The 24,223-nt window shown below is 42.6% G+C and overlaps 1 protein-coding gene across 1 annotated transcript in view; it reads left to right on the top strand.

The window, feature by feature from the left end:
- Nucleotides 1–24,106: 24,106 nt before the first annotated feature.
- RRAS2 (RAS related 2) overlaps nt 24,107–24,223 on the top strand; it is an 83,457-nt gene continuing 83,340 nt past the window's right edge. Inside the window, exon 1 of the mRNA XM_007955384.2 lies at nt 24,107–24,214. Coding sequence (XP_007953575.1) covers nt 24,107–24,214 — 108 coding nt within the window. The remainder of the gene's footprint in view (nt 24,215–24,223) is intronic.

Raw genomic sequence — 24,223 nt, 5'->3', positions numbered from 1 at the left:
AATTGTTTCCGACTCATAGCAACCCCATGCACAGCAGAACGAAACACCGCTCGATCCCACACCAGCTCTATGATCCTTGCTATACTTGAGCCCATTGTCGCAGCCACTGTGTCAATCCATCTCGTCAAAGGCCTTCCCCTCTTTCTTCAACCCTCCACCCTACCAAGCTTGACATCCTTCTCCAGGGAATAGTTCCCTCTGACAACATGACCAAAGTGGGTGAGATGAAGTCTGGCCACTCTTGCTTCCAAGGAGCATCTCGGCTGCACTTCCTCCAGGACAGATCTGTTAGTTCTTTTAACAGTCCGTGGTACTTTCAGCATTCTTCACCAGCAAGCACCACAACTCAAAAGCATCACTTCTTCAGTCTTCCTTATTCATTGTCCAGCTCTCACATGCATACGAAGTGATTGGAAATATCATGGCCTGTGTCAGGTGCACCTTAGTCCTCAGCACTTGAAAGAGTTCCTTTGCGGCCGACCTGCCCAGTGCTACATGTCCTCTAATGTCCTGACTGCTGCTTCCCTTGGCATCAATTGTAGAACCAAGCAATATGAATTCCTTGACAACCTCAATCTTTTCTCCATTTATCATGATGCTGCTTATTGTTCCAGTTGTGAGGATTTTTGTTTTCTTTATATTGAGATGTAATCCATACTGCAGACTGTGTTCTTCAATCTTCATCAGTAAGTGCCTCAAGTCATTTTCACTTTCAGCAAGCAAAGTTGTATCATCAGCATATCTCAGGTTGTTAATGATTCTTTCTCCAATTCTGATGCCACGTTTTTCTTCATATAGTTCAGCTTCTTGGATTATTTGCTTAGCATATAGATTGAATAAGTATGGGGAAAGGATACAACCCTGACACACTCCCCTCTTGATTTTAAACCATGTAATTTCACTGACTGGTGAAGAGTAAAAACTACAGTCTGTAGTATGGATTATATCTCAACATAAAGAAAATGAAAATCCTCACAACTGGACCAATAAGCAGCATCACAATAAGTGGAGAAAAGATTGAAGTTGTCAAAGATTTCATATTTTCACAATCAACACCAATGGAAGCAGTAGTCAAGACATCAGACTGTATTACACTGAGCAATTCTGCTGCAAAAGACCTGTTTAAAGTGCTGAAGAGCAAAGATATCTCTTTGAAAACTAAGGTGTGCCTAACCCAAGCCATGGTATTTTCATTTGTCTCGTATGCATGTGAAAGCTGGGCAATGAATAAGGAAGACCAAAGAAGAGTTGATGCTTTTGAGTTGTGATGTTGGTGAAGAATACTGAAAGTACCATGGACTGCCAGAAGAACTTATAAATCTATCCTGGAAAAAATGCAGCTAGCATGCCCCTTGGAAGTGAGAATAGCCAGACTTTGTTTTACCTACTTTGGTCATGTTGTCAGAAGGGACCATTCCTTGGAGAAGGATATCATGCTTGGTAAAGTGGAGGGTCAACGAAAAAGGGGAAGGCCCTCAACAAGATTGATTGACACAATGGGCTGCAACGATGGGCTCAGGTGTAGCAAGGATTGTGAGGCTGGCACAGGACTGGACAGTGCAGCCATGAGTTGGAGCCGACTCAGTGGCAGCTAACAACAACAGATTTAGAGAACACTCCATTTCCCCTGAGGACACTTAACTGGTTTAGCCTTGTCTTCTGTACTAATCTTTTCCAATGGGAACAACATATCTGATCGCAGTTCCTTTTAATCCTCTGTTGTGAAACTCAGAACTAAATTTGAAACGCAGTCTCAGAAATGTTATTGATCCTGTATTTGCAGATATGTGCTCTTCGTTTTGGACCTGATTTCCTTTCTACTTCTAAATTATTGTTTCACCGAGGATTCTTCCATTTTCAACTGTGGAATGTGGAAAATGATGAATATATATAAATAGTATTCAAAATCAGGGAACTATTAAGTGCTAAAATGTATACCTCTGACGAATAAGGATTGACATCAGTATTGTTGTTGTTGCTTGCTGACAAGTCAGCTCAACTCATGGCGACCTCATGTGTAGCAGAATGAAATGCTGCCTGATTCTCCTCTGTCCTCAAAACTGTTGCTCTGCTTGAGCCTATTGTTGTAGTCACTGTGTCAATTCATTTCATGGAGGGTTTCTTCATTTTTGGTGACCCTCTGTTTTAACAAACATGATGTCTTTTTCTAGCAATTGATCTTTCCTGATGACATGTCCAAACTAAGCAAGACACGAAGTCTCTCCGAGCTCATGTCTAAGTTGCTTTCTGGCTGTGCTTTCTCCAAGACAGATTTGTTTGTTCTTATGGAAGTCCATGGTATATTCAATATTCTTCACCAACATCACAATTCAAATGAGTTGACATCGATATAGTCCTTAACCATTTACATAGCAGTTATCACATATCCTTTCTCATATTGTTTATATCTCATTAATAAACCTCATAGGCACCTATTGGAGTAGATAGTATTTTCATCCCCATGTTACATGAGAGGAAAATGAGTCACGAAGCAGGAAGATTACCTACTCATGGTCATATAGGTTAAGAGTCAAATCTAGGTCCTCTGACTCCAATTAACGTATTTCTTCTGTGTTACCATAATTTTACTTGTTTTTGTTTTTTAAAACAAGACCAATAGCCCCCAGGTGGAAACGGAAGGTTGAACTGAAGACAGAGAGGAATGCCAAGAGCTCCTGAGCTTGAAGCACATGATCCCCGCCTGCCCTGATTACCCTGGAATCACTCACTGGCCAGCAGTCCTGCGGGAAGGCTGCCAGGGTGCCCTTGCCAGCAATCCACTTCATTTATGGCTGTCTGCAGTGGCACGCGGGCTCTGAGCAGTTAACGGAGCATTCAGCAGGCCCTGGCCAGGCTGAGTCTCTTGCAGAACCGCTTCCGCCTCCTTGGCTTGGCTTTTCGCAGGCTTAAAGACTCCTACCTTTGAGCACAGCCTGATAGCGTCCCTTGTCAGCAGTGGTGGAGGCACCCAGTATCCCGCTCACTGCCTCAACATGTTCCAGCGCAATGCCCCTCCAGAGTCACCCACCGAAATGCATAGCCCCGGGCCAGCCTGGCCAGGGATTGGAGTATGAGTTCGCGAGACAGAGGGCTCTCTGCTAGCACCCTTCAGCCCACCAGCCTGTGATTCTTCATATCTGTCCAGCCTGCTGGTCCTCTCTCCTTACTGCTACGTTCCTTCTTTGCTCTGAGAACAAAAGTCTTTGGTTCAGTCAGTTCTGGTTTCCAAGCACTAAGGGAGATTTTTGTGAATTGTGGTAATGGTCCCTTAAGCACTAAAATAGTGAGCATGACCTTTTCTTTAAAAAAAAAAAAATAATAATAATAAGAGAAAAATACCTCTCCTCTCCTCACTCCTTTAATTACATAAACACAATATTCAAGGTAGGAAAAACAATAAACAAATAAAAAGAGTAACATAAGGGAAAAAAAAAAAAATTAAAAATCTCTTTTAATCATCTCTTCCTCCCAAACTGGAGGACAACCACTGTTAACATTTTAGTATCTGTTCTTTCAATATTTTTTATGCCCGCCTAAGGTACTTGACTGCTAACCAGAAGGCTGGCGGTTCAAACCCACCAGCCACTCCTCGGAAGGAAGATGGGACAATCTACTTCTGTAGTGATTGATACTGTCTTGGAAACCCAAGAAGGGGTCGCTATGAGTCAGGGCCGACTCGATGTCAGATAACAACAACAACAACATGTCAGCATAGTTGTTTTTCCTACCCTCCCCCCAAAAAAGGCATCTATATTGTGGTTATTATTTTGTAAGATTTTAAAAATTATTTATTTTGCTTAGCAGTAAATCATAAACACTTTCAGCCATTATTCTTCTACAATGTGATTCTTGATGAGTGCAAGCATTTTATTCCATGGTTATATAATAACTTATTTAACCAGTACTCTGTTGTTTGGCATTTAAAGTGGTTTCTTTTTTCTCCTATCGATGGCACATAACAACAACAACAACATGATATTGATGTGCTAAGTATTGATGAAGTTACATTTTCATGTATTATTGTTCATTATATTCTTAAAATAAAGTCTTAAAAGTAGTATAGCAGAGTCAAAGAGTATGCACATTTTTAAGGCTTTACACCAGGAATGCTATAGTGGTCTTAAAATATAATTTTTATTTAATGTAAAAATAACATCATAGCAACAATAATGTATTCCCCAAAAGCAAAAGCTGTCGGCAAACATCCTTTGCTGACAAATCAATTCTTTTTACTTGTTCATTTTCCTTCTGGTTTCTGTCCATATGCAGAGAAAATTTTCACATAGTTGTGTTTTATCTGTGTGAGGCTGTTCTTAGGAACTCATATTCACACTGGCTACAGAGTCTGAGTAAAATCATTTAGCAAAAAAAGGAAAAAGGTAAGAATCCTACCCAAATCCAGCAAGAGATACAGGAGTCCAGCCAGGCCTGTTGGGTTGGAACTGGAATATTGTTCTAGAACTAAGAACAACTCTCCAGAATTCAGCAGCTGGACTTCTTGACCTTTGCCGTTTACCTAGGTTAGCCACTCTCCAGGCTTTTGGGTTTTTCTGTTTCTGTCCTCTCCATTCCCCTGCCTGATTTCTTTACCTTCTACTCTGTATCTTTTCTTAGCCTAATATTTTCTGATTCCTTGTAGCAGATGTATTCATGCACCTCAGGGCTTGAACTCATGACCTCTGTATTCAGCTCCTTACTGTGATTTGCGTGATTCTCTCGGTATTACCCAATTCTCATTACAAAGCATGAGAAACAGATTGTCCCCGTGGACCCCTGTTTGCGCAGAATTTTGCAGCAAAGTATCTGAAAAGGTGTTGGTTAGCCTCCAAATTGGCAAATCTGGATCAGTGGCCTACCTCTGAGCTAGTCAGCTCTGTAGAAAGAGATCACAGAGTCATATGGTATAGAACATGGTTGCTTAGGGCTGCTCTCTGTTCAGCTTGTGCTGTTTGGGGTACAATTTCTTGAAAAAGTGACAGTGGCTGTGGCACGTAGCTGGTTTCTTATGTATAGTATAATAGCATAGATATGATTATATATTCCAATATTTTAAGTATTATGTCATAAACATATAAAGACTTTATAATCATTGAGTTTAATATAAACAAAAAACCAAACTCACTGCTGAGGGGTCAGATCCGACTCATAGGGACCCTTCCTTGGGTTTCTGAGGCGGTAGCACTACGGAAGTAGATTGCCCAACCTTCCTTCCGAGGAGTGGCTGGTGGGTTTGAACTGCCAGCCTTCTGGTTAGCAGTCAAATGCCTTAGGCACTATGCCACCAGAGCTCCCTGAGATTAATATAGGCATGTCAATTCATCCAGTGAATAGACTGTAATTTACTTAAACAATATAGAATTTAAATTTGTTGTTGTTGTTATGTTGTTGTTGTTAAGTGCCGTCGAGTCGTTTCCGACTCATAGCGACCCCATGCACAGCAGAACGAAACACTGCCCGATCCCGCGCCAGCCCCACAATCCCTGCTATACTTGAGCCCATCATCGCAGCCACCGTGTCAATCCATCTTGTTGAAGGCCTCCCCCTCTTTCGTCGACCCTCCACCCTACCAAGCATGACATCCTTCTCCAGGGAATGGTCCCTTCTGACAACATGACCAAAATAGGTGAGATGAAGTCTGGCCATTCTTGCTTCCAAGGAGCATTCTGGCTGCACTTCCTCCAGGACAGATCTGTTAGTTCTTTTAGCAGTCCACGGTACTTTCAGCATTCTCTGCCAGCACCACAACTCAAAAGCATCAACTCTTCTTCGGTCTTCCTTATTCATTGTCCAGCTCTCACATGCATACGAGGCGATTGGAAATATCATGGCTTGTGTCAGGTGCACCTTAGTCCTCAAGGAGATATCCTTGCTCCTCAGCACTTGATACAGTTCCAGAATTTAAATTTAGTTCAAAAAATTTTAAGCGTTTGGACAATTCTGTAATGAACAACTTTATATACATATATACTTTTGTGGGACCTCTGGTGGTGTAGCGCCTAAGGCACTTGACTGCTCACCAGAAGGCTGGCGGTTCAAACCCACCAGCCACTCCTGGGAAGGAAGGTTGGTCAACCTACTTCTGTAGTGATACCGCCTCGGAAACCCAAGGAGGGGTCGCTAGGAGTTGGCTCCAATTTTACTGCAGTGCTTGGTGCTTTAAATATTTTTGTACGTTTCTCTTAGCAATGTATCAGTTAGGAATGTATTCAGCTATAAGAAACAAAACTACTCTACATGACTTTTAAAATAGGAGGTTATATATTTTTTTATCTCTCGTATAACAAGACATTCAGAGGTAGGTGGATGCTTGCATCAGTTCTCTTGGCCTTTTCTCAGAAGGGCTGCTGCAGCTCGAACTTTAGACACTAGCATTCAAGGCAGAAAAGAGGAAGAGCTCATGCCATTCATGTCTGCTTTTTGTTCTCATCATCCCAGACTCACTCCTACAGACACCGATGTGTGCCTCATTTTCTAGAATTGTGTTACATGTCACCCCCACTTGTAAGGGAGGCTAGAAAACTACGTACCTTGTCAACCTATTTAGTGGGAGGCAGCTGGGAACCAAAGCGTTAGTAATGGTTTATTAAATCAGCCATCTTATGGTGCCTGTCACAAGGGCTCTCAAATGTATTGAAGCTACAGAAAACTTCCTTGCAACAAAATCTTGCTTGGAAGTCCATTTGGAAAAGCTGATGAACACAGAATTGCTCTGTCCAGCATCCATATCATCATGCAATTTGTATCTAAGTCTCCTGTTTGGGGGAGACTGAAGCATGTGATTTAGTTTCAACCAATCTGACATTCTTTCCTTTATCTTTGAATCATGTGACAGTGTGGGGGTAATAGGAGGTATTTTTCCTCTTAGCTACAGTGCCACACATACCTGACTGTTCCTTCTCTGTGAACTCTGGTGTGGCTCCAATTGCCTAATTCCCTGGAATTCTCTTGTTTTCTGTTTTCGGAACCTGATTCTATAGTTTCCTATTGATTCTTTGAGCCTTTGAGTCTCTCCAGTGCATTGACTTTTTGCTGAAGATAGGGTTAGTTTTTCTTTTTTATAGCCCCAAACCATGGCTAATACAGGGCTAATACGGTTAATAGTATCTTCAGAAACAATTCTGCAGAATTTCTGGCATAGCAAGGAGCATAGTTTAAAATCTTCTGCCTTAGGATAAATCCCTTGGAATGGAATTAAGGGGCAAAGGTACAAATATTTTAAGTTTCTTGATAATTATTGCCAAATAGCTTTCCAAAAGTGTTGTGCAAATTTACCTAACCACAAGCATTTTGTGTTACTGGTGTTTTAATTTTTGCTTGTATAATATTAAGGAAACAGCTTCTATTAATGTTTTATTTTGCACATGCTTGAAAATATAAAGCTAAACTTTTTCAGTTTTGCTGACTTATAATTACATTTGTATTTATAGAAGCTACTTGTTTATTCAAGCTTTAATCTTTCTTTTTAAGTATGAACTTTATATGATTTAGATATTCATTCTTTGAATGCTTACTGCAAACAATTTCCTCATCTATTTTCCTTTTTAATTTTATCATATTACTTGTCTTTGTATAGACAAAGACATTTTTATGTGGTAAAATCTGCTCATCTTTTTCTTTGTGATTTCTTCTTCTGCCTTGATGCTTTAAAAGTTACTATTCCTCCAAAGATCTGATAGTGAATTCAATTTCCTGCACACTTCCCTTTGATTTGGTTTTTATATATTTAACTCCTTAATCCACATGAGATATATTTTTGTGTATGGTATAAAGATAAGAGTCAAAATGATCACCCTGGCTTTTAGATTCATATGCTCTTGAGAATAAGCCAGGCCTCTGTTATTATTCTTTTCTTCTTCTTTGTTTTGGGTTTTAGTAATGCAAAGAAAATTGTCCAGAGAGCCTGGAGCTTGTTATTGAGAGAAATATGAGTGAAATGGAGAGAGAAAGAACCTTAAGACAATTGAGATAGAAACAGAGACAGAACAACTGAGACGGAGGCAGCAAGGCTGAAATAGAGACTGAAACAGAAAGAAAAAGAAGCAAAAAGTCAGAGAGAGCAAAGCCATGGGAAGGAAACCAAGATCCAGAGTAGGAGAGGGGTTTGTGTGTTTCAGGCCTGGAGGTTGGGTTGGAGACCACACCAGCTGTGGAAGTGACTGACAAGAGGCTGAGGCAAGGTCATGGGGTAGCAATGGAAGAACTTCTTCACAGCAGCTGTCCCCATCCAGCTTTAGCCGGTTCCAGGCCACAGGGAAGGCTTGCATACCATTTTGGGACCCTAGTTTTACCATCTTTTCCAGTTGGCTTTAGATCTGGGGGATCTCGGGGGCATAAAAGAAAATAATTCTCTCTTTTCCATAGTCTTCCTTCTCTCTAAGGAGCTCAGGCAGCACAGTGGTTAAAGCATTCAGCTGCTAACCAAAAGGTCAGTGGTTCGAACCCACCAGCCACTCTGCAGGAGAAAGATGAGGCAGTCTGTTTCCATAAAGATCTACAGCTGTGGAAGCCCTATGGGGGTTGCTGTGAGTTAGAATTGACTTGATGACAGTGAGTTTGGTTTGTTTTAGTCTCCTTCTCTCTGGTCTGGCTTTAAACATGCATTCAAGGAAGGGTGAGATTCTGAGGACCAATAGTCTAAATTTGTCACCAGTAGGGGCCATATAGTACAAATATCTCAGCCCGGCTCTGAAGTCTCACTCTTCCATCCCACATTACTTCCAGCCCAGTCTACTTCCTAGAGCTTAACCCCACAAATCTCCCAAAATGTTCCAGCCAGCACACTTTCTTCACTATCACTAGTTGCCATTTTTGGGATAAGGAGTATTGGGCTCAGTGTGTGATAAGAAGGGGAGTAACATTTATTGAACAGCTACCGTGAATTAGACACTAGACTAGGTACTCCATACAATTAACTTGCTTAATTCTCACAATGGCATTTTGAAGTATTATACTTATCGGAGGAGTTAAGTAACTATGCCAGTAAATAAAAGGTGGATGTGGGATTTGAACCCTGTCCTACTGAATTCCAAATCTTGTAGTCCTTTTCCCTACATCAAGATACCAGTCTTATTCTGCATCTCCATAGAGATTGCCTTCCCTGGAATGCCTAGCTCTTTGTCTCTACCTACTCAGATGCCGTCTTCCCATCTTTCCTGCCTCCAGGGTTACTTTCCTCCCCCTATCTCCTGCAGCTCAGCTTTCATTTGGCACTGAAGCCTTACTTGTAGTCCTGTCTTCTACTCTTATCAAAATATTGTGGCATTTTTGTTTTGTTTTCTCCACTGAGTTATAATCTGGCACTGTGTATTTTACTTCCTTAGACTCCCTGCATCACTTCACCCAATGCTGTCCAACTGTTGGTTGGACACTCAATAAACATTTTCTGACAAACATCTATATGCTGGGCGCTGAGCTAGGGACTGCAAATATAAAATGGTCTGTGTCTTCAAGAACTTTGAGCATTGTGCACATAAGAGGTGTTTACTATTTGTCAACAAATATTTTCCAAATCAGCTTTAATAGATTCCTGCCCAGAATTATGTCCAAGGCACTGGCATGCTCTAGCCACAGAAAGGTGTGGGTCAAGTAGACCTCCCTTGCTGATGATCCCTGTGACTTGTTTGTGGCATGAAAATCTATGCATAGGGACCAAAGACTAAATGGCATTTCCTTCTGAGTACTTTCAGGCCTGGACCTTGGGATATTGTGACTCTAAGATGTGATCCCTTTCTCAAAGCTCTTATCACAGTCTATATTTTTAATGAGTAGCACTGAGGGATGTTGGCATATATCTTGCCTTGGGGTCAGAGATTTCTGGCATCAAATTCAGGTTCTACTTACATGGCCGTTAGGTAACTCCTTCAACTCCCGAGTGTTAGTCACCTTGCTTATTATTAAGATGATAATAGTATCTGCCTCACATGGCTAAGTACATAGTGCATACGAACAGTAGCAAGTTAGAAGAAAATAGAGGATTTTATTTATAATTAGAGCTTTCTAAAGCCCCAAAATGTGACTTTGGGCTCCTCAACAACCTTCCCTGTCTTTCATTATTTTTACTCCCTGGTAAATTGACAGGAGGAACTCTGGTGGTGTAGTGTCTAAGATACTTGACTGCTAACCAGTAGGCTGGCGCTTCAAACCCACTAGCCACTCCTCAGAAGGAAGATGGGGCAATTTACTTCTGTAGAGATAATGCCTCGGGAACTAACCCAGGGAGGGGTCGCCATGAGTCAGATCTGACTCAATGGCAGTGAGTTTGTTTGTTTGTTTGTTTTTTTGGTTCTTGTGGTATAGTGGTTAAGGCATTTGGCTGCTAACCAACAGGTCAGGGGTTCAAACCCACCAGCTACTCCATGGAAGAAAGATGCTTCTGTAAAGATTTACTACCATGGAAACCCAGTGAGGGTCTCTCAGAGTTGGAATCCACTCAATGGCAGTGAGTTTTTTTCAGTTGTTTAATTAACACATGATCTATACTTTTTAAAGCAGAAGGTGGCTATTGACATGCATTTTTTTTTGACATGGGACAATTGATCTGCATTTGTAGTAGCTCACAATTCTATCTAACTCCACAAAATTAAATAACTACCTCTTAAGTGAATTTCTGAATATAAAATTCTTTGTTGACATTCATTTTAGCGGGTTTTAATTAATTTTTCCAAATAGGTAAAACATTTACACAGTTTAAAAATCAAAAGGCATCAAGTAGATGTTATTGTTATTCCCATTTGAAATGGCTAAAGCGAGGCTCAAAGAGGTTTTAGTGACCTGCTGCAAACCACTGTGTCAGTGATGGGGATGGGACTTGAAGTCATGTCTTCTTACTTCAAAATCCATGTTCTTTCTATCATATCAATCTATCCTTTGAAAAAATAATTTTATCCTCTGAATAGGATAAAACAGGATGGTCATTTAACCTCTCAGGATTTCAGTTTCTTGATCTATAAAACAAAGGGTAGAGTTGATATCCCTTGTTTATGCTTCCCCAGCACCCATTCATCATTCTTCTGGTACCAACTTCATGCTCCTTGTGGCTCTAGTCCACAAGGAGGCTCACGTGGGGTTAACACCATCTACATCTGCAAGAGCAGACTTATGACTCAAGCCTGGCTAATAAGAGTATAAGGATGTTATTGATTCAAGAATGTCCATGCAGCTCAAACGGGACTAATTTGAGCCCAGTTAGTTTCCTAAGACTGTCATAACAAATTACCATAAACTTGGTGGCTTAAAACAACAGAAATTTATTCTCTCATAGTTTTGGAGGCCAGAAGTCTAAAATTAAGATGTTGGCAGGGCCACGCACCCTCTGAAATTTCTAGGGGAGAATGCTTCTTTGCGTCTTCCAGCTTCTGCTGTCTCCTGGGGTTTCTTGGCTTGTGGCACCATAAGTTAAATTTCTACCTCTATGCTCACTTGGCTTTCTTCCTTCTGCATGTCTTTGTGTCTTCTCCTCTTCTATAAGGACACTAATTATTGGATTTAGAAGAACAAAACAAACCCACTGCCATCGAGTCAATTCCAACTCATAGTGACCCTATAGGACAGAGTAGAACTGTCCCATAGAGTTTATAAGGCTGTAAATCTTTATGGAAGCAGACTGCTTCATCTTTCTCCCACAGAGCAGCTGGTGGGTTGGAACAAAAACCTTTTATTTAGCAGTCAAATGCTTTAACCACTATACTACCAGAGTTCCTTATTGGATTTAGGGACCACCCAAATTCAGTATGATATAATCTAAAGATCCTTAACTAATCAGATCGGCAAAGATCCCATTTTTGGATAAGGTCACATTCTGAGGTTCTGGGTGCACATGGATTTTGGGGTGGAGGGACATTATTCATCTTTTTTGGGGGGGTTGAGGGTAATGATGTGGGAGGAAAGAGTTGTGAGAAAGAATCTCTTTCTTCAGGAATTGCTTAGAGCAGTGATTCTCAAAATGTGGTCCTAGTAGCATCAACATTACCTGGGAATTTGTTAGAAATGAAATTCTTGGGCTTTACCCCAGACTTACTAGATCAGAAACTCAGGGTGTGGGGCCCAGCAATCTGTACTTTGAAAGGTTTCCAGGTGACTCTGATTCATGTTGAAGTTTGAGAAACACTAGTTTTTGTGGTAGCATAGTGCCTAAGGCACTTGACTGCTAACCAGAAGGCTGGCGGTTCAAACCCATCAGCCACTCCTTGGAAGGAAGGTTGGGCAATCTACTTCTGTAGTGATACTGCCTCAGCAACCCAAGGAGGGGTCACTATGAGTCGGGTCCGACTCGACGGCACATAACAACAACAACAACAGTTTTTGTGAACAGCGTGTCAAGTGGAGCCATCTTGCCAACACCAGGGGAAACCCTGCTTAAGACTAGAGCCATACAGAACAAAACAGCTGAGAGACAGAGAGAGACAGAGAGAGAAAGAGATTAAAAGAGTCCTGAAGGCATCATTTAAGACTCTTCAATCTAGTCATGCTTGAAATCAGATCTATTGCTGAATCAAAACAGATTTTTTTGAATTTCAATTTGAGTTGCTTTTCTGTCACTGGCAACCAAACAAATCATGACAATCAAGAGCAATACCTATTTCTCACTCCTTTTGTTTTCAGGTAGAGAGATTTCCTTAGAGTGGTGGTTCTCAAAGTGTGGTCCCTAGATCAGCAGCATGAGTATCACCAACACATTATTGATCCTACCCTAGACTGGCTGAGTCAGGGTTGGGGGAGGGTGGGGTTGAGCCCAGCAATCTGTATGTTAATAAGCTCACCAGCTGATTCTGATGCCCACCAAAATTTGAAAATCATTGAAGTGTTACTCCTGGCCTCTCTTCCCATCCCTTATTCACTCTTCTTTGAGAAGGCATGAGCTATCTGATAGTGGGTTGAAAGATCTGTATATTATCAGTTTAACTCCTCCTGTTCTCTTTGGGAGACAGCCTGACTAAAGGGGACAGGTATTCCATGTTTTTCTATACCACAAATTTTATGGAGGCAGATCTCCATAAGATAAGGCCTACAGTTTTTCCAGATAACTCAAACCAAAAAAACCAAACTCACTGCCATTGGGTCGATTCTGGCTCATAGCAATCCCCTTTGGGTTTCTGAGGTGGTAAATCTTTATGGAAGTAGATTGCCCAGTCTTCCTTCCATGGAGCGGCTGGTGGGTTTGAACCGCCAACCTTCTGGTTAGGGGTCAAATGCCTTTAGGTAAGTTTATTCTGGGAAGGCCCAAGTCCATTCGACCCTCTCATCTAAGCCATATCCTCCAATTTAGCTCTTGTCAATAATAAAACTGACATATTCATCTTGGTCTCCAGTGTCTGATTTTTTAACTGGTTCAGAACTTGGGTGAGGAAGAGGGGTACTATTATTGGACCTCTTACTGCCCATCACTGACTAATATAGGGGGTTGAAGCAGATCTCCAGGGCCCTTCTGGATCTAACATTCTAGGACACTATGTTTCACCCTCTCTCTCTCCAGGGCTCCTGAGGGTTCTGGTGAAGAAAACCTTGTTTGTTCTCACCATACCATTGGGTGTTGTGCCTGCTGGAAACAGAAACATTTCTTGCCCCATGGGACATAGGGAGGGAAGATTGCAATCACAAAGCATTTCCTTTCAGTTCTCTCCTGAAACAGTGTAATTCTGTGCAGCAGGAAAGGGCCTACTAACCACTGCATTTTAAAAAGCTTCCTAGGAGTTATCTACCATGCCTTATAATCTGGTTCTACCAGCTGTCTAACCTACAACCATATGGCTGTATTTGAAGGTGTGCCCTCCTAGCCTGGAGGTTGGAGATAATTTAGCTGACCATTGGAAGGAAGAAAGGATTTCCCACTTCACCCTTCCATTTAGGAAGAAAGAAGAAAAGCTTTCGCAAGTTTTTAAGACTCAATTAAATTACAAACTCCTCAATTCGTTAGGAGTAGCATCATTTATTTCATCAAGCCTCTGTTGTTGAATATCTTGGAAGTTTCCAATTTTTCATTATTTTAAAGAATGTTGTGGTACACACAAAGAGCTCTGGTCGCATGGTTTTAAAGCATTCAGCTGCTAACCAAAGAGTTGGTGGTTCAAACCTACCAGCTGCTTCATGGGAGAAAGATGAGATAGTCTGCTTCCATAAAGATGTACAGCTTTGGAAACCCTATGGGGCAGTTCTACTCTGTCCTAAAATGTCACTATGAGTCAGGATCGACTGGATGGCAGTGGGTTTGGCTTTGGTTCGGTAGTAGACACCTTGCCTGGTTCTTTCTGGAAGCTATGCCAAAGAGAATTGGCATGGCCTTGTCCTGCTCTGGGCTCTGGGGCTCTGACAGCAATGTGTTACATTGTGACAGACCCCCAGCTGGGAGCCAGGATCTGGGTTCCAGTCATGCTTCTGTTCTACATCAGGGTTAAGTCAAGGACTGCCCTACTCCTCTCTGGGCCTTTGCTTCCCCATCTGTAAATGAGCGCTTTAGAGGAGTTGATTTCAGGGTGCCTTTCCAGCTCTAAGCCTCTACGATTCTCAGATGATCTTCCACTAAGCTCTGCATTCTGGCAGCTCCATTACGGCCTTCCTTAGTGCTGTATGTGTGCACACGCTTAAGCGTGTGTTCAGTTTCTATTCTTAGCAGCATGATCTTTAAACAAGGAATAGATTTGTGTGTCTGTCTCATCTCAGATGCATGCAGCTCCCGCTGAGCTGTTCATTCTGCACCACCCATTCATTCACATTAGAAGCAGTGGCCCATTAAGGAAATAAGTGGATGATGCTCTTCCACCCATGATAAAGATTGCATGTTCTCCCATCTGGGGGCTTGGCCCTCTTTGGACACCAGGCCTGCAATCTGCCTGACTCAGCTATAGATGAGATCAGGGGAATTTTGGTTTCAGGCCTCCCTATTCACCATGATCCCAGATCTTTTTCTTGAGAGGGACTAGGGATGTCATTTGGGCAATACAGTAAGTCCCTCAGTTACAAACATCTAACTTACAGACAACTCATACTTGACCTTTGATGTTATATAAATTTGCCTTCTCTTTAAAACAATTAGGAGCTCTGGTAGTACAGTGGTTAAAGCATTTGGCTGCTAACCAAAAGATTGGGAGCTCGAACCCACCAGCTGCTCCATGGGAGAAAGATGAGGCAGTCTGCTTCCATAAAGATTTACAGCCCTGGAAACCCTATGCGGGCAGTTCTATTCTGTCCTATAGGGTCCCTATGAGTCAGAACCAACTCAATCGGCAGTGAGTTTGGTTTGGTTTTGAAACAACTGAACCAACTTCTACTTGCAACAAATTATTTATCACAATCACCTTCACACAATCATGTGCAGCTTTTGGATCATTGAAAAGTCTGTCAGTTTTTTCTTGCACTTAAGTACGGCTAAATAAGAACTGTATGCACCTGTTCTGACCTAAAGACACACTTAAGAGTGCATTTCATTCGTAATCTGGGAACCGCCTGTAGTGGTTTTTAGAGATGAGTAACTAACATTCCAGAAGAGAAGGTCATTGTTTGTCCTGAAATAAAGAATGGACATGGATGAGTCCATTTTCTCCAATAGTTTTAATCTTTGCTGTACAGAGTCACTTTTGTAAAAATAATTTTGAAAAACTTGTTCTAGTTCTTCAGCCTCAGAGACTGTCATTTAGCAGGTTTGGAGTGGCACCAGGTTCTTCATTTTGAAAGAATCTACATGCAATTCTGATGGGCAGAATCTGAAGAAGAAGAATATTGGAAACAGTAGCAGGCTTTGAACACTCTTAAACTCCATATGGTAGCATAGTGCCTAAGGCACTTGACTGCTAACCAGAAGGCCGGCGGTCCAAACCCACCAGCCACTCCTTGGAAGGAAGATGGGGCAATCTACTTGCGTAGTGATACCGCCTCGGAAACCCAAGGAGGGGTCGCTATGAGTCGGGTCCGACTCAACGGCACATAACAACAACAACAAACTCCATACGACCAGCAAGAGAACATCAAAGTGAAATAGGAGGGGTGTGATACAAGACGGTCTGGGGGACTCTGATGAACATCCATACTTTCTGAAGGCAACATCAAAACTTACCTTTAGCCAGTGATTGCCTGATGGTAATGCCAGCTCAGTGGTGCTGGATAGTCCAATTAATTTTTTCAAGAAGAGTTAGAAATCCAGATTTTTAACGTGAAATATTCTGTTTTTAAATGTTGGCAACTAATTAAAAATGTTCAAAAACTGAACTGCTGGCCAAACCTGGCCCAGGATCTGTTAATTGAAATCTCTTGACAACACTTTAGTCAGCCATCAGTCAATTTAAGTCAAAATGAGGAATTCAGCAGCCCTTTTTGATTGTCAGTATCAGCACTGTCTCTGTGTTGTAAGGATCTGTTGGTTTCTGGATTATGTCCAACTTAGCATGGGGCAATAAGTTCTGAGCAGGAGAATCAGGAGACCTTTGTCCTAATCCTTGCAAACAACTTGCTGAGTGATATTGGGAAAGAAATTCCCTCCCTAGTCACAAGATCTCTTTCTGTAAGGTAAGGGAGATACTCTCTATTGTTCTTTCCAAGACTCTAGGTCCTTCCCATGAAGATTTATGTTCTGTGCTTATTTATTACCTCCCAGTATTTGAGAAGTGAACTTCTCAGGTGGAATTGGGTTTGAATGATAACTAGTTGTTTCTCTCCTATAGTCTGTCTGGAGTGATTTTTGCTAATGGGACTTTTTTTTTTTTTTTTTTTTTTGCTGTGGGCTTTTGGGATATTTTCTAAGGACAGGAAAACACTTTGGAATAGAGTATCTGGGCAAGGTTGAACACCTGGCTGTTTGCTTGCTGAATACTCACTTTGAGTAGAATCAGAAAAGGAAGGAAAAGAGTGGACGGAGCAATGAGGGGCAGGGAAGGGCGGCATCCTGAAGGACAAAGCCGTAATTGCTCAAAAACCCTGCAATTGAATCAGTTTTCATAGCTTTTGTAAGATATAATTCACATACCGTAAAATTTACACATTTGAAGTATACATTTCAACAGTTTTTAGTATATTTACTAAATATTATACCAAACATGGAGTTATACATGCATCACCATGATCTAACTTCAGAACATTTTCATTACCTCAGAACTAAACCCCATACCCAGTAGTAGTCATTCCCCATCCCCCACCCCAGCTCCTGGCAACCACTAACCTATTTTCTGTCTTTGTAGATAATGAATTCTGGACATTTCATATAAATGGAATCATAAAGTACGTGATCTACCTCTGGGTAAATTTGGGGACTTCCTTCACTTAGCTTAATGTTCTCAAGATTCATCCCTGTTGTAGCATGTATCAGTACTTTATCTTTTTATTGTCAAATAATAAAGCATTTTATGGATATACCATGTTTTGGTTATTGTGGTAGATAAGATTATGTGTCAGCTTGGTTGGGCCCAGTTTTGAGTGGCTGGGCAGCTGGTTGTAGTTATTCTCCATGATGAGACTGGTAATCAACTCCATGGTGGGATCTACTGGAGCAGCTGAGTAGGTAATAGACATCCTTAGAGATGTGGTCTGCTTCCAGTATGTAAGGGGAAGTTTTGAGAATGGTCTCTGCAGCTTTTGGCACATTAGAATCCTGCATGTAGTCAAGGCTTCATTTACTAGCCTGCCATGTTTCCTGCCAATCTTGGGACTGTGTCTGGAATTGAACTAGTGGCCTGCCATGTTGTGTGGTGATACTGAGACTGTGCCATTGCATTTCTTGAGCGTGGGTTTGTCAGCAGCCAGCAGCTGCCTGAGTGAAGAGACACCTCTAGCTCCAGTGGGCCGGGAGAAAGATGCAGACCTGAAGCCCACAGTCAAGGGGCTTTCACCCAGTCCCTGAAGCTGGCACTTTGCACTCTGACTTCTAGCCTACAAAATGTTAAGGGAATAAACTTGTTTGTTAAAGCTGCCCATTTGTGATATTACCTGTTAGAACAGCACAAGGTAACCAAAACAGAATGTGGTACCAAGAGAGTGGGGTGCTGCTCTGACAGATACCTAAAATATGGAAACAGGAGAGGAGTGTGTCCTTGACCCAATATCTCTGTGCTGAGACCCTGGCAGAGAGACTGCAGCAGCAGAGCTCATAGGCCAGCATGAGACAGCGACGGACTTAGCCCATGGAGGAGAATGTTGGATGCCATCAGGTAGGCAGCTTCCCAATGGAGTGGGTTGCCTTCAGGCATTAATTGGTAGAAGATACTGGTATGAAATGGAGTAGCAGGTTGGCCAGGCCATGGAGCAAGAAAGCTGAATGCTTTTGGGGCAAGAAGATTTCTGGCGGCGTGGTTGCCTCTGGTGTTAATTGGCAGAAGTGGAGAGACCAAGGAAACAAGAGTAGAGCTGCCTCAGCCTCAAAGGTAGGAGTATGGCCTCTGGGGGTGGAACCACCACAGCCTTTTCAGGTTTCAGTCAAACCTTCACCAACTTGGTTCTGGAGTGGGGGGCTGCTTGTTCCTGTGGGCCAGGGGTTGGGGCCATAGCCGCTGCCCCAAAGTGAGGGGAGCAGGGCTGCCATGCCCAAGAGGTAGAGGAACATGGCCTGCCAGGCCAAGGGGGTAAGGTGTCTACTCAGATGAACTAGGGGACTGGAGCAATCTGGTGAAGGAGAGTTGTACAGGTGCCAAGTTGACATGGGGTAGAATAGTGGTAGTTAAGGCTATGCGTCAACTTGGCTGGGCCTGGTTTTGAGTGGCTGGGCTACTGGTTTCAGTTATTCCCCATGATGAGACTGGTAATCAGCTCCATGGTGGAATCTACTAGAGCAGCTGAGTAGCTGCCTTAGGGATGTGCTCTGCTTCTAGTATAAGGGGATGTTTTGAGAAAGCTCTCTGTAGCTTTTGGCATGTTTGAATCCTGGATAGTTAAGGCTTCATTTAATAGCCTGCTGTGTTTCCTGCTGCCCTTGGGTCTGTGTCTGGAACTGAACTAGTGGCCTGCCGTGTTGTGTGGTAATATTGAGACTATGACCTTGCATTTGTCAAGCTTGGGTTTGTCAGCCTCAGCAGCCAGCAGCTACCTGAGCGATGAGACAGTTCCAGCTCCAGTAGGCTGGGAACAAGATGCAGAGCTGAGGTCAAGGTCGAGGGGCTTTCACCCCTAGAGCTGGCACTTTGAACTAGGATTTCTAGCCTCCAAAATTTTGAGAAAAAACTCTTGTTTGTTAAAGCTACTCATCTGTGGTATTATCTGTTAGGGTAGCACAAGGTAACCAAAACAGTTACAGAGATGGGAAATGTAGAGATACTATTTGAAAAAGGCAGGAGAAATGGATGTCTGAGTGGCAACCAATACATGGTTTCTACAGAACAGGGTTTGTTTACTTGTTTTCAGTATCGGATATGTCTGTGCTCAGGAACTGTAGTGGTGGAGATTAGAAGGAAAGGAAAGCTTGGTGAGGACTCTGAGAAGTAATTCAGCAAAAAGGTTTCTCCTCTATCCTGAAAACTCTGTAGTCATTTGGCACAGATGGACTCACCGTTGTTAATTGCTGTCAAATTTATTCAGACTCGTGCAATTCCAGGTATGCAGAGTAGAAGTGCTCCAAAGGGTTTGAAAGGCTGTGTGATCTTTTGGACGCTGTTTGCCAGGGCTTCTTAGGCATCTCTGGGTGGATTCTAGCCACCAACTTTTTGGCTATTAGCCTAGCTCTTAATCTTTGCACCACTCAGGGATCATGGGCACGCCAGCTTGTACTAATTATCACTGCCTCCTCTTTTTCTTTCATGGGTCAAACTATCAGCAAGCTTAGAGACCCTGAGAGTACCTCCACCAGGTGCAGAATCAATCACAGAAAGCAAAGATATTCATTCCAATTGTTTTAGGACTAATACCTGATTTTCCCCAGCCCAAATGCTTGTGACTGGTGTAGTTATGTATTTTTGTTCAGGGAATAACTTTCTTTTCTAAATTCTTAGGATTTAATAACTTCTGATTTCTGTGTGTTTTTGAAAGGGGATGAAGATTTGGATTGTATTTGAGAAGAGAAGGGGTCTAAAGAGAATTCTTTGGCCATCTTGGACCTGAGGGATTATGGGAAATTTCAGGGCTGTGTAGTCACTGAAAGGCATCTGTGGGAAGCATACCAGGCCATTTTCAGACCTTCCTTGTCATGGGTTCCTTTTCCTTTTTACTTGGATGATAATAGCTGTCATTCAAGGCTGTTCTAGCTACTACTGCCACATAACAAATATCCAAAAAAGCAGATTAAACCAACTATTTGGTACCATATTAAAAGAAGCTGAAGAGATTTGACAAGTAAATGCAATACCTGAACCTAGACTGGATCCTGTACTGAAGGACAAAAATTCTCTAAAACATATTGAGTAAACTAACAAAACTGGAATACAAATGGTAGATTAGGCAAAATATTCCTATCGCTGTTAAATTTACTGAAGTTGCTAAGTGTACTGCCGTTATGGAGGAGAAAACATCCCTATTTTTAGGAAACACACACTGAAGTACTGAAGTAGGGGTAAAGGGCCATGGGGTATGTAACTCACCCTTGAATAGTTCAGAATAAATTATGTGTGTGTGTGTGTGTGTGTGTATGCATATATGTATGTATGTGTATATATATGTATATATCAACCACTTTGTACCACATTAAAAGAAGCTGAAAAAATTTGACAACTAAATGCAATGCCTGACTCTAGACTGGATCTCTCTCTCACACACACATACACATACACACACATACAGAGTCATGTGCATGTGTTGCTTAATTACTACAATACATTCTGTGAAATAGGACATTATGTGAACACCATATTGTATACAGGCACTTCCTGGGTTATGAATGAGTTCTTTTCCTTGATCTGTCTTTAAATTGAATTTGTACCTAAGCCAGAGCAGTTAGGAATGGTTTGTATCTCACTTCAGTAAATGTGTAGTATGTAGTATATATAGTATACATTTCTATGCGTAAAAGAACATTAAACACATCATATACATTAAAACATCTTTAACACAATACAGTAATAATAATGCTTTGATATATATCATAAAATAGCACCTGTTTGCTATTATGAACCATTATACTCTAAAAACTCACTGCCATTGAGTCAATTCTGACCCATGGTGACCTCCATTATGTTTCCAAGGCTATAAATGTTTACAGAAGTAGACTGCCCAATCTCTCTTCCATGGAGCAGCTAGTGGGTTCAAACTACCAACCTTCTGGTTAGCAGCCAAATGCTTTAACCAGTACACCACCAGAGCTCCTTATGAACATTTTATGTACCTTGAATTTTTCATATAGTAGGCTTCATGGGCTTGGGACCACAAATGTATATGTGGTCAGATGTTGCTTGAATGGACATTATGTGGCTCATGACTAATACATATATATACACACATACATATAAACACACACGTGTGTGTGTATCTAGAGAGGTGAGAAGTGAGAAAGGAGCTCTGGTGGCACAGTGCCTAAGGCACTTGGCTGCTAACCAGAAGATTGGTGGTTCAAACTCATTAGGCACTCCATGGAAGGAAGACTGGGCAATCTACTTCCACAAAGATTTACTGCCTCAGAAACTCAGCAGGGACCACTGTGAGTTGGGATTGACTTGATGGCAGTGGGTTTTAGAGAGAGGTGAGAAGAAGCTCTGGTGGTGCAGTGGTTAAAACATTTGGCTGCTATCCAAAAGGTCTGCAGTTTGAACCCATTAGCTGCTCCATGGGAGAAAGATCAGGCAATCTGCTTCCATAAAGATTTACAGCCTTGGAAAGCTTATGGGGCAGTTCTAAGTATGCCCTGTAGAGTCACTATGAATGGGAGTCAACTTGATGGCAATAGGTTGGATTGGGTTAGAGAGGACAGACCGATAAAGCAAATGGGGTAAAATGTTCACAATTTGTGAAAAATTGGTTAAAGGGCATATGGGTGTTCTTTATACTTTACACATTGAAATTATTTCCAAATTGAAAAAAAAAATAACCATTTTACTATCTTATTTTGCTCATGATTCTGTGGGTCAGGAATTGGAAAGGGTTCAGGTGGGCAGTTGTTACTCAGAGTCTCTCATGTGTTTTCAGTCAGATGCCTGCTGGCGTTGCAGTCATCTCAGGATTCAACTGCGCTGGGTATCCAAGATGGCTCACTCACATTGCTGGCAGTTGATGCCAGTGGTCTTCTGGGACCTCAGCTTGACTTTCAATTGGCAAGCCTGCATATGGCCTCTCCAGCATGGCAATGTGAGGGTAAGCAAACTTCCTTTTACTTTGTTTTCCCCTGCAAGCATCCTTAGGGAATATGCACACATGCAACAGGTGCTTATGAAGTGGTAACTTTTGTCACTATGCTTTGTAATTTGCCTGTTTTCCTGGCTGTTTCCTCCAACTGGACTCCAAGTTACCTGAGGGCAGGGACACTATTTTGTTTACTAATGCGTCTCTGGTATCCAGCACAGTGCCTGGTACATAGTATGTTCAGTAAGTTGCACGGCTTCTTCTAACTTAGGCTCCGAAGTTATGCAGCATCTTTTCTGTTTCATTAGCATGGGGCGAAGTGAATCACTAAGATCACTAAGTAGTAGTCAAGAACTTGCAGTCACGTTGTAAAACTGCTGTAAATGATTACTACATGTCAGACATGTTTTATGTGTTTAACATGCATCAGCTCATTTTATTCTTATTATAAACCCCATGAGGTAAGTGGTCTAGTCTATTACCCTTATTTTAGTGAAGAGGAAACTGAGTCGGGAAGCTAAATTCCCAATAACATATACCATTAGTGAGATTTGAATCCAGCGATTCTGGCCCCAGAGCCCATGCCTTTAACTACTCTCCTATGCTGCCTGTACCTAGAGCTGTGAGTCCTGTTATATTAAGTTAATCTGTCATACATCCAGATAATCATTTCTTATTCATCTACCCTCATGCAATCTCCTCCAACACATTTGAAACCACGTGACACAATCCTTCTCTTCTCAGCTCTGGCCTTTTGCCTATGTTGTTTCCTCTTCCTGGACTAGTTTTCTTCCATTTATTCACCTGTCAAAATTATTTATTCTTCAGAGCTTCTAGAAGCCTTACCTGAGCACCCAACTCTGGGTTTGAATCCATCTGCTATGGACCCACATGCAACGCGTGCTTATGAAGTTGTAACTTTTGTCACTATGCTTTGTAATCTGCCTGTTTTCCTGGCTATTTCCCCCACTGGACTCCAAGTTACATGAGGGCGGGGACACTGTCTATTCTGTTTACCAATGCATCTCTGGTATCGAGCACAGTGCCTGGTACATAATATGTTCAGTAAGTTCAAACTCATCTCCCATACTCTCACTCTTCATATACAGTTTTCACATATTTCTCACACATACGTACAGCCCCTAAGACACTTTTCTGACATGTACAAAATCTGTCCACACATGCTTAAGACTTATTCCCAGTGCTCAGTCACTGTCACATTCCTCATACACAATCACTGTGGCACAGCTCTAATCCTCAATCACTGTCACATACGGTGTTTTTCACACAATCATGGTCACCGTCTGCACCCTTCAAACACGACAGTTACTCTCCTACAAAGTAAGATGACAACAGCTCTATTTTTCACACATATACTGTATTTTTCATAAGCATAATCTGACATATATCATTATGGCCACACAGTGTTTTTATTGTCTTTTTCCCACAACCGTTTTCACCCACATCCACACTCTTAAACACGTACAGCCAAGGGACTGGAGAGGCATATCCGTGGGGGTCTGAAGACCAGTTAACACGGGAATCCCAGTCCCAGGCCGGCACGGCCCCGCCCAGGACCCGCCCCCTAATGCATATGCAGCACCTCAACAGAGCAGCCCGGCCTCCAGACGGCCATTTGTGGCGGCGCTGGAGGCTGCGTTCGGCAGGAGCTGCGGAGACGTGTAGAAGAGTGCGACCCCCGGCTGTTGCCGCCCCTGGCCCCTGTGGACACCCAGCTTCTCCGCTTCTCCGCTGGGATCTGGTCAGGCCCGGGCGCCACGCTGCAGCGTGGACAGACCTTCCTAGTAGCTCCTGGTGCCCGGGACCCCCGCCGGGCCGCTAGTACGCAGCCCGCCGGCCGCAGACGTCCCCGGAGCCGGGCCTAGGGCGGGCGGCGGCTCGGTACGGCCGGGCTGGGCTCGGCGGCGTCCCCATGGCCGCGGCCGGCTGGCGGGACGGCTCTGGCCAGGAGAAGTACCGGCTTGTGGTGGTCGGTGGAGGCGGCGTGGGCAAGTCGGCGCTCACCATCCAGTTCATCCAGGTGCCCAGA

This window comes from Orycteropus afer, unplaced genomic scaffold (genome assembly GCF_000298275.1).
Source record: "Orycteropus afer afer isolate SDZICR_OR568_19922 unplaced genomic scaffold, OryAfe1.0 scaffold00014, whole genome shotgun sequence".
Lineage (NCBI taxonomy): Eukaryota > Metazoa > Chordata > Mammalia > Tubulidentata > Orycteropodidae > Orycteropus > Orycteropus afer.
This window is presented reverse-complemented; position numbering and strand designations above follow the sequence as displayed.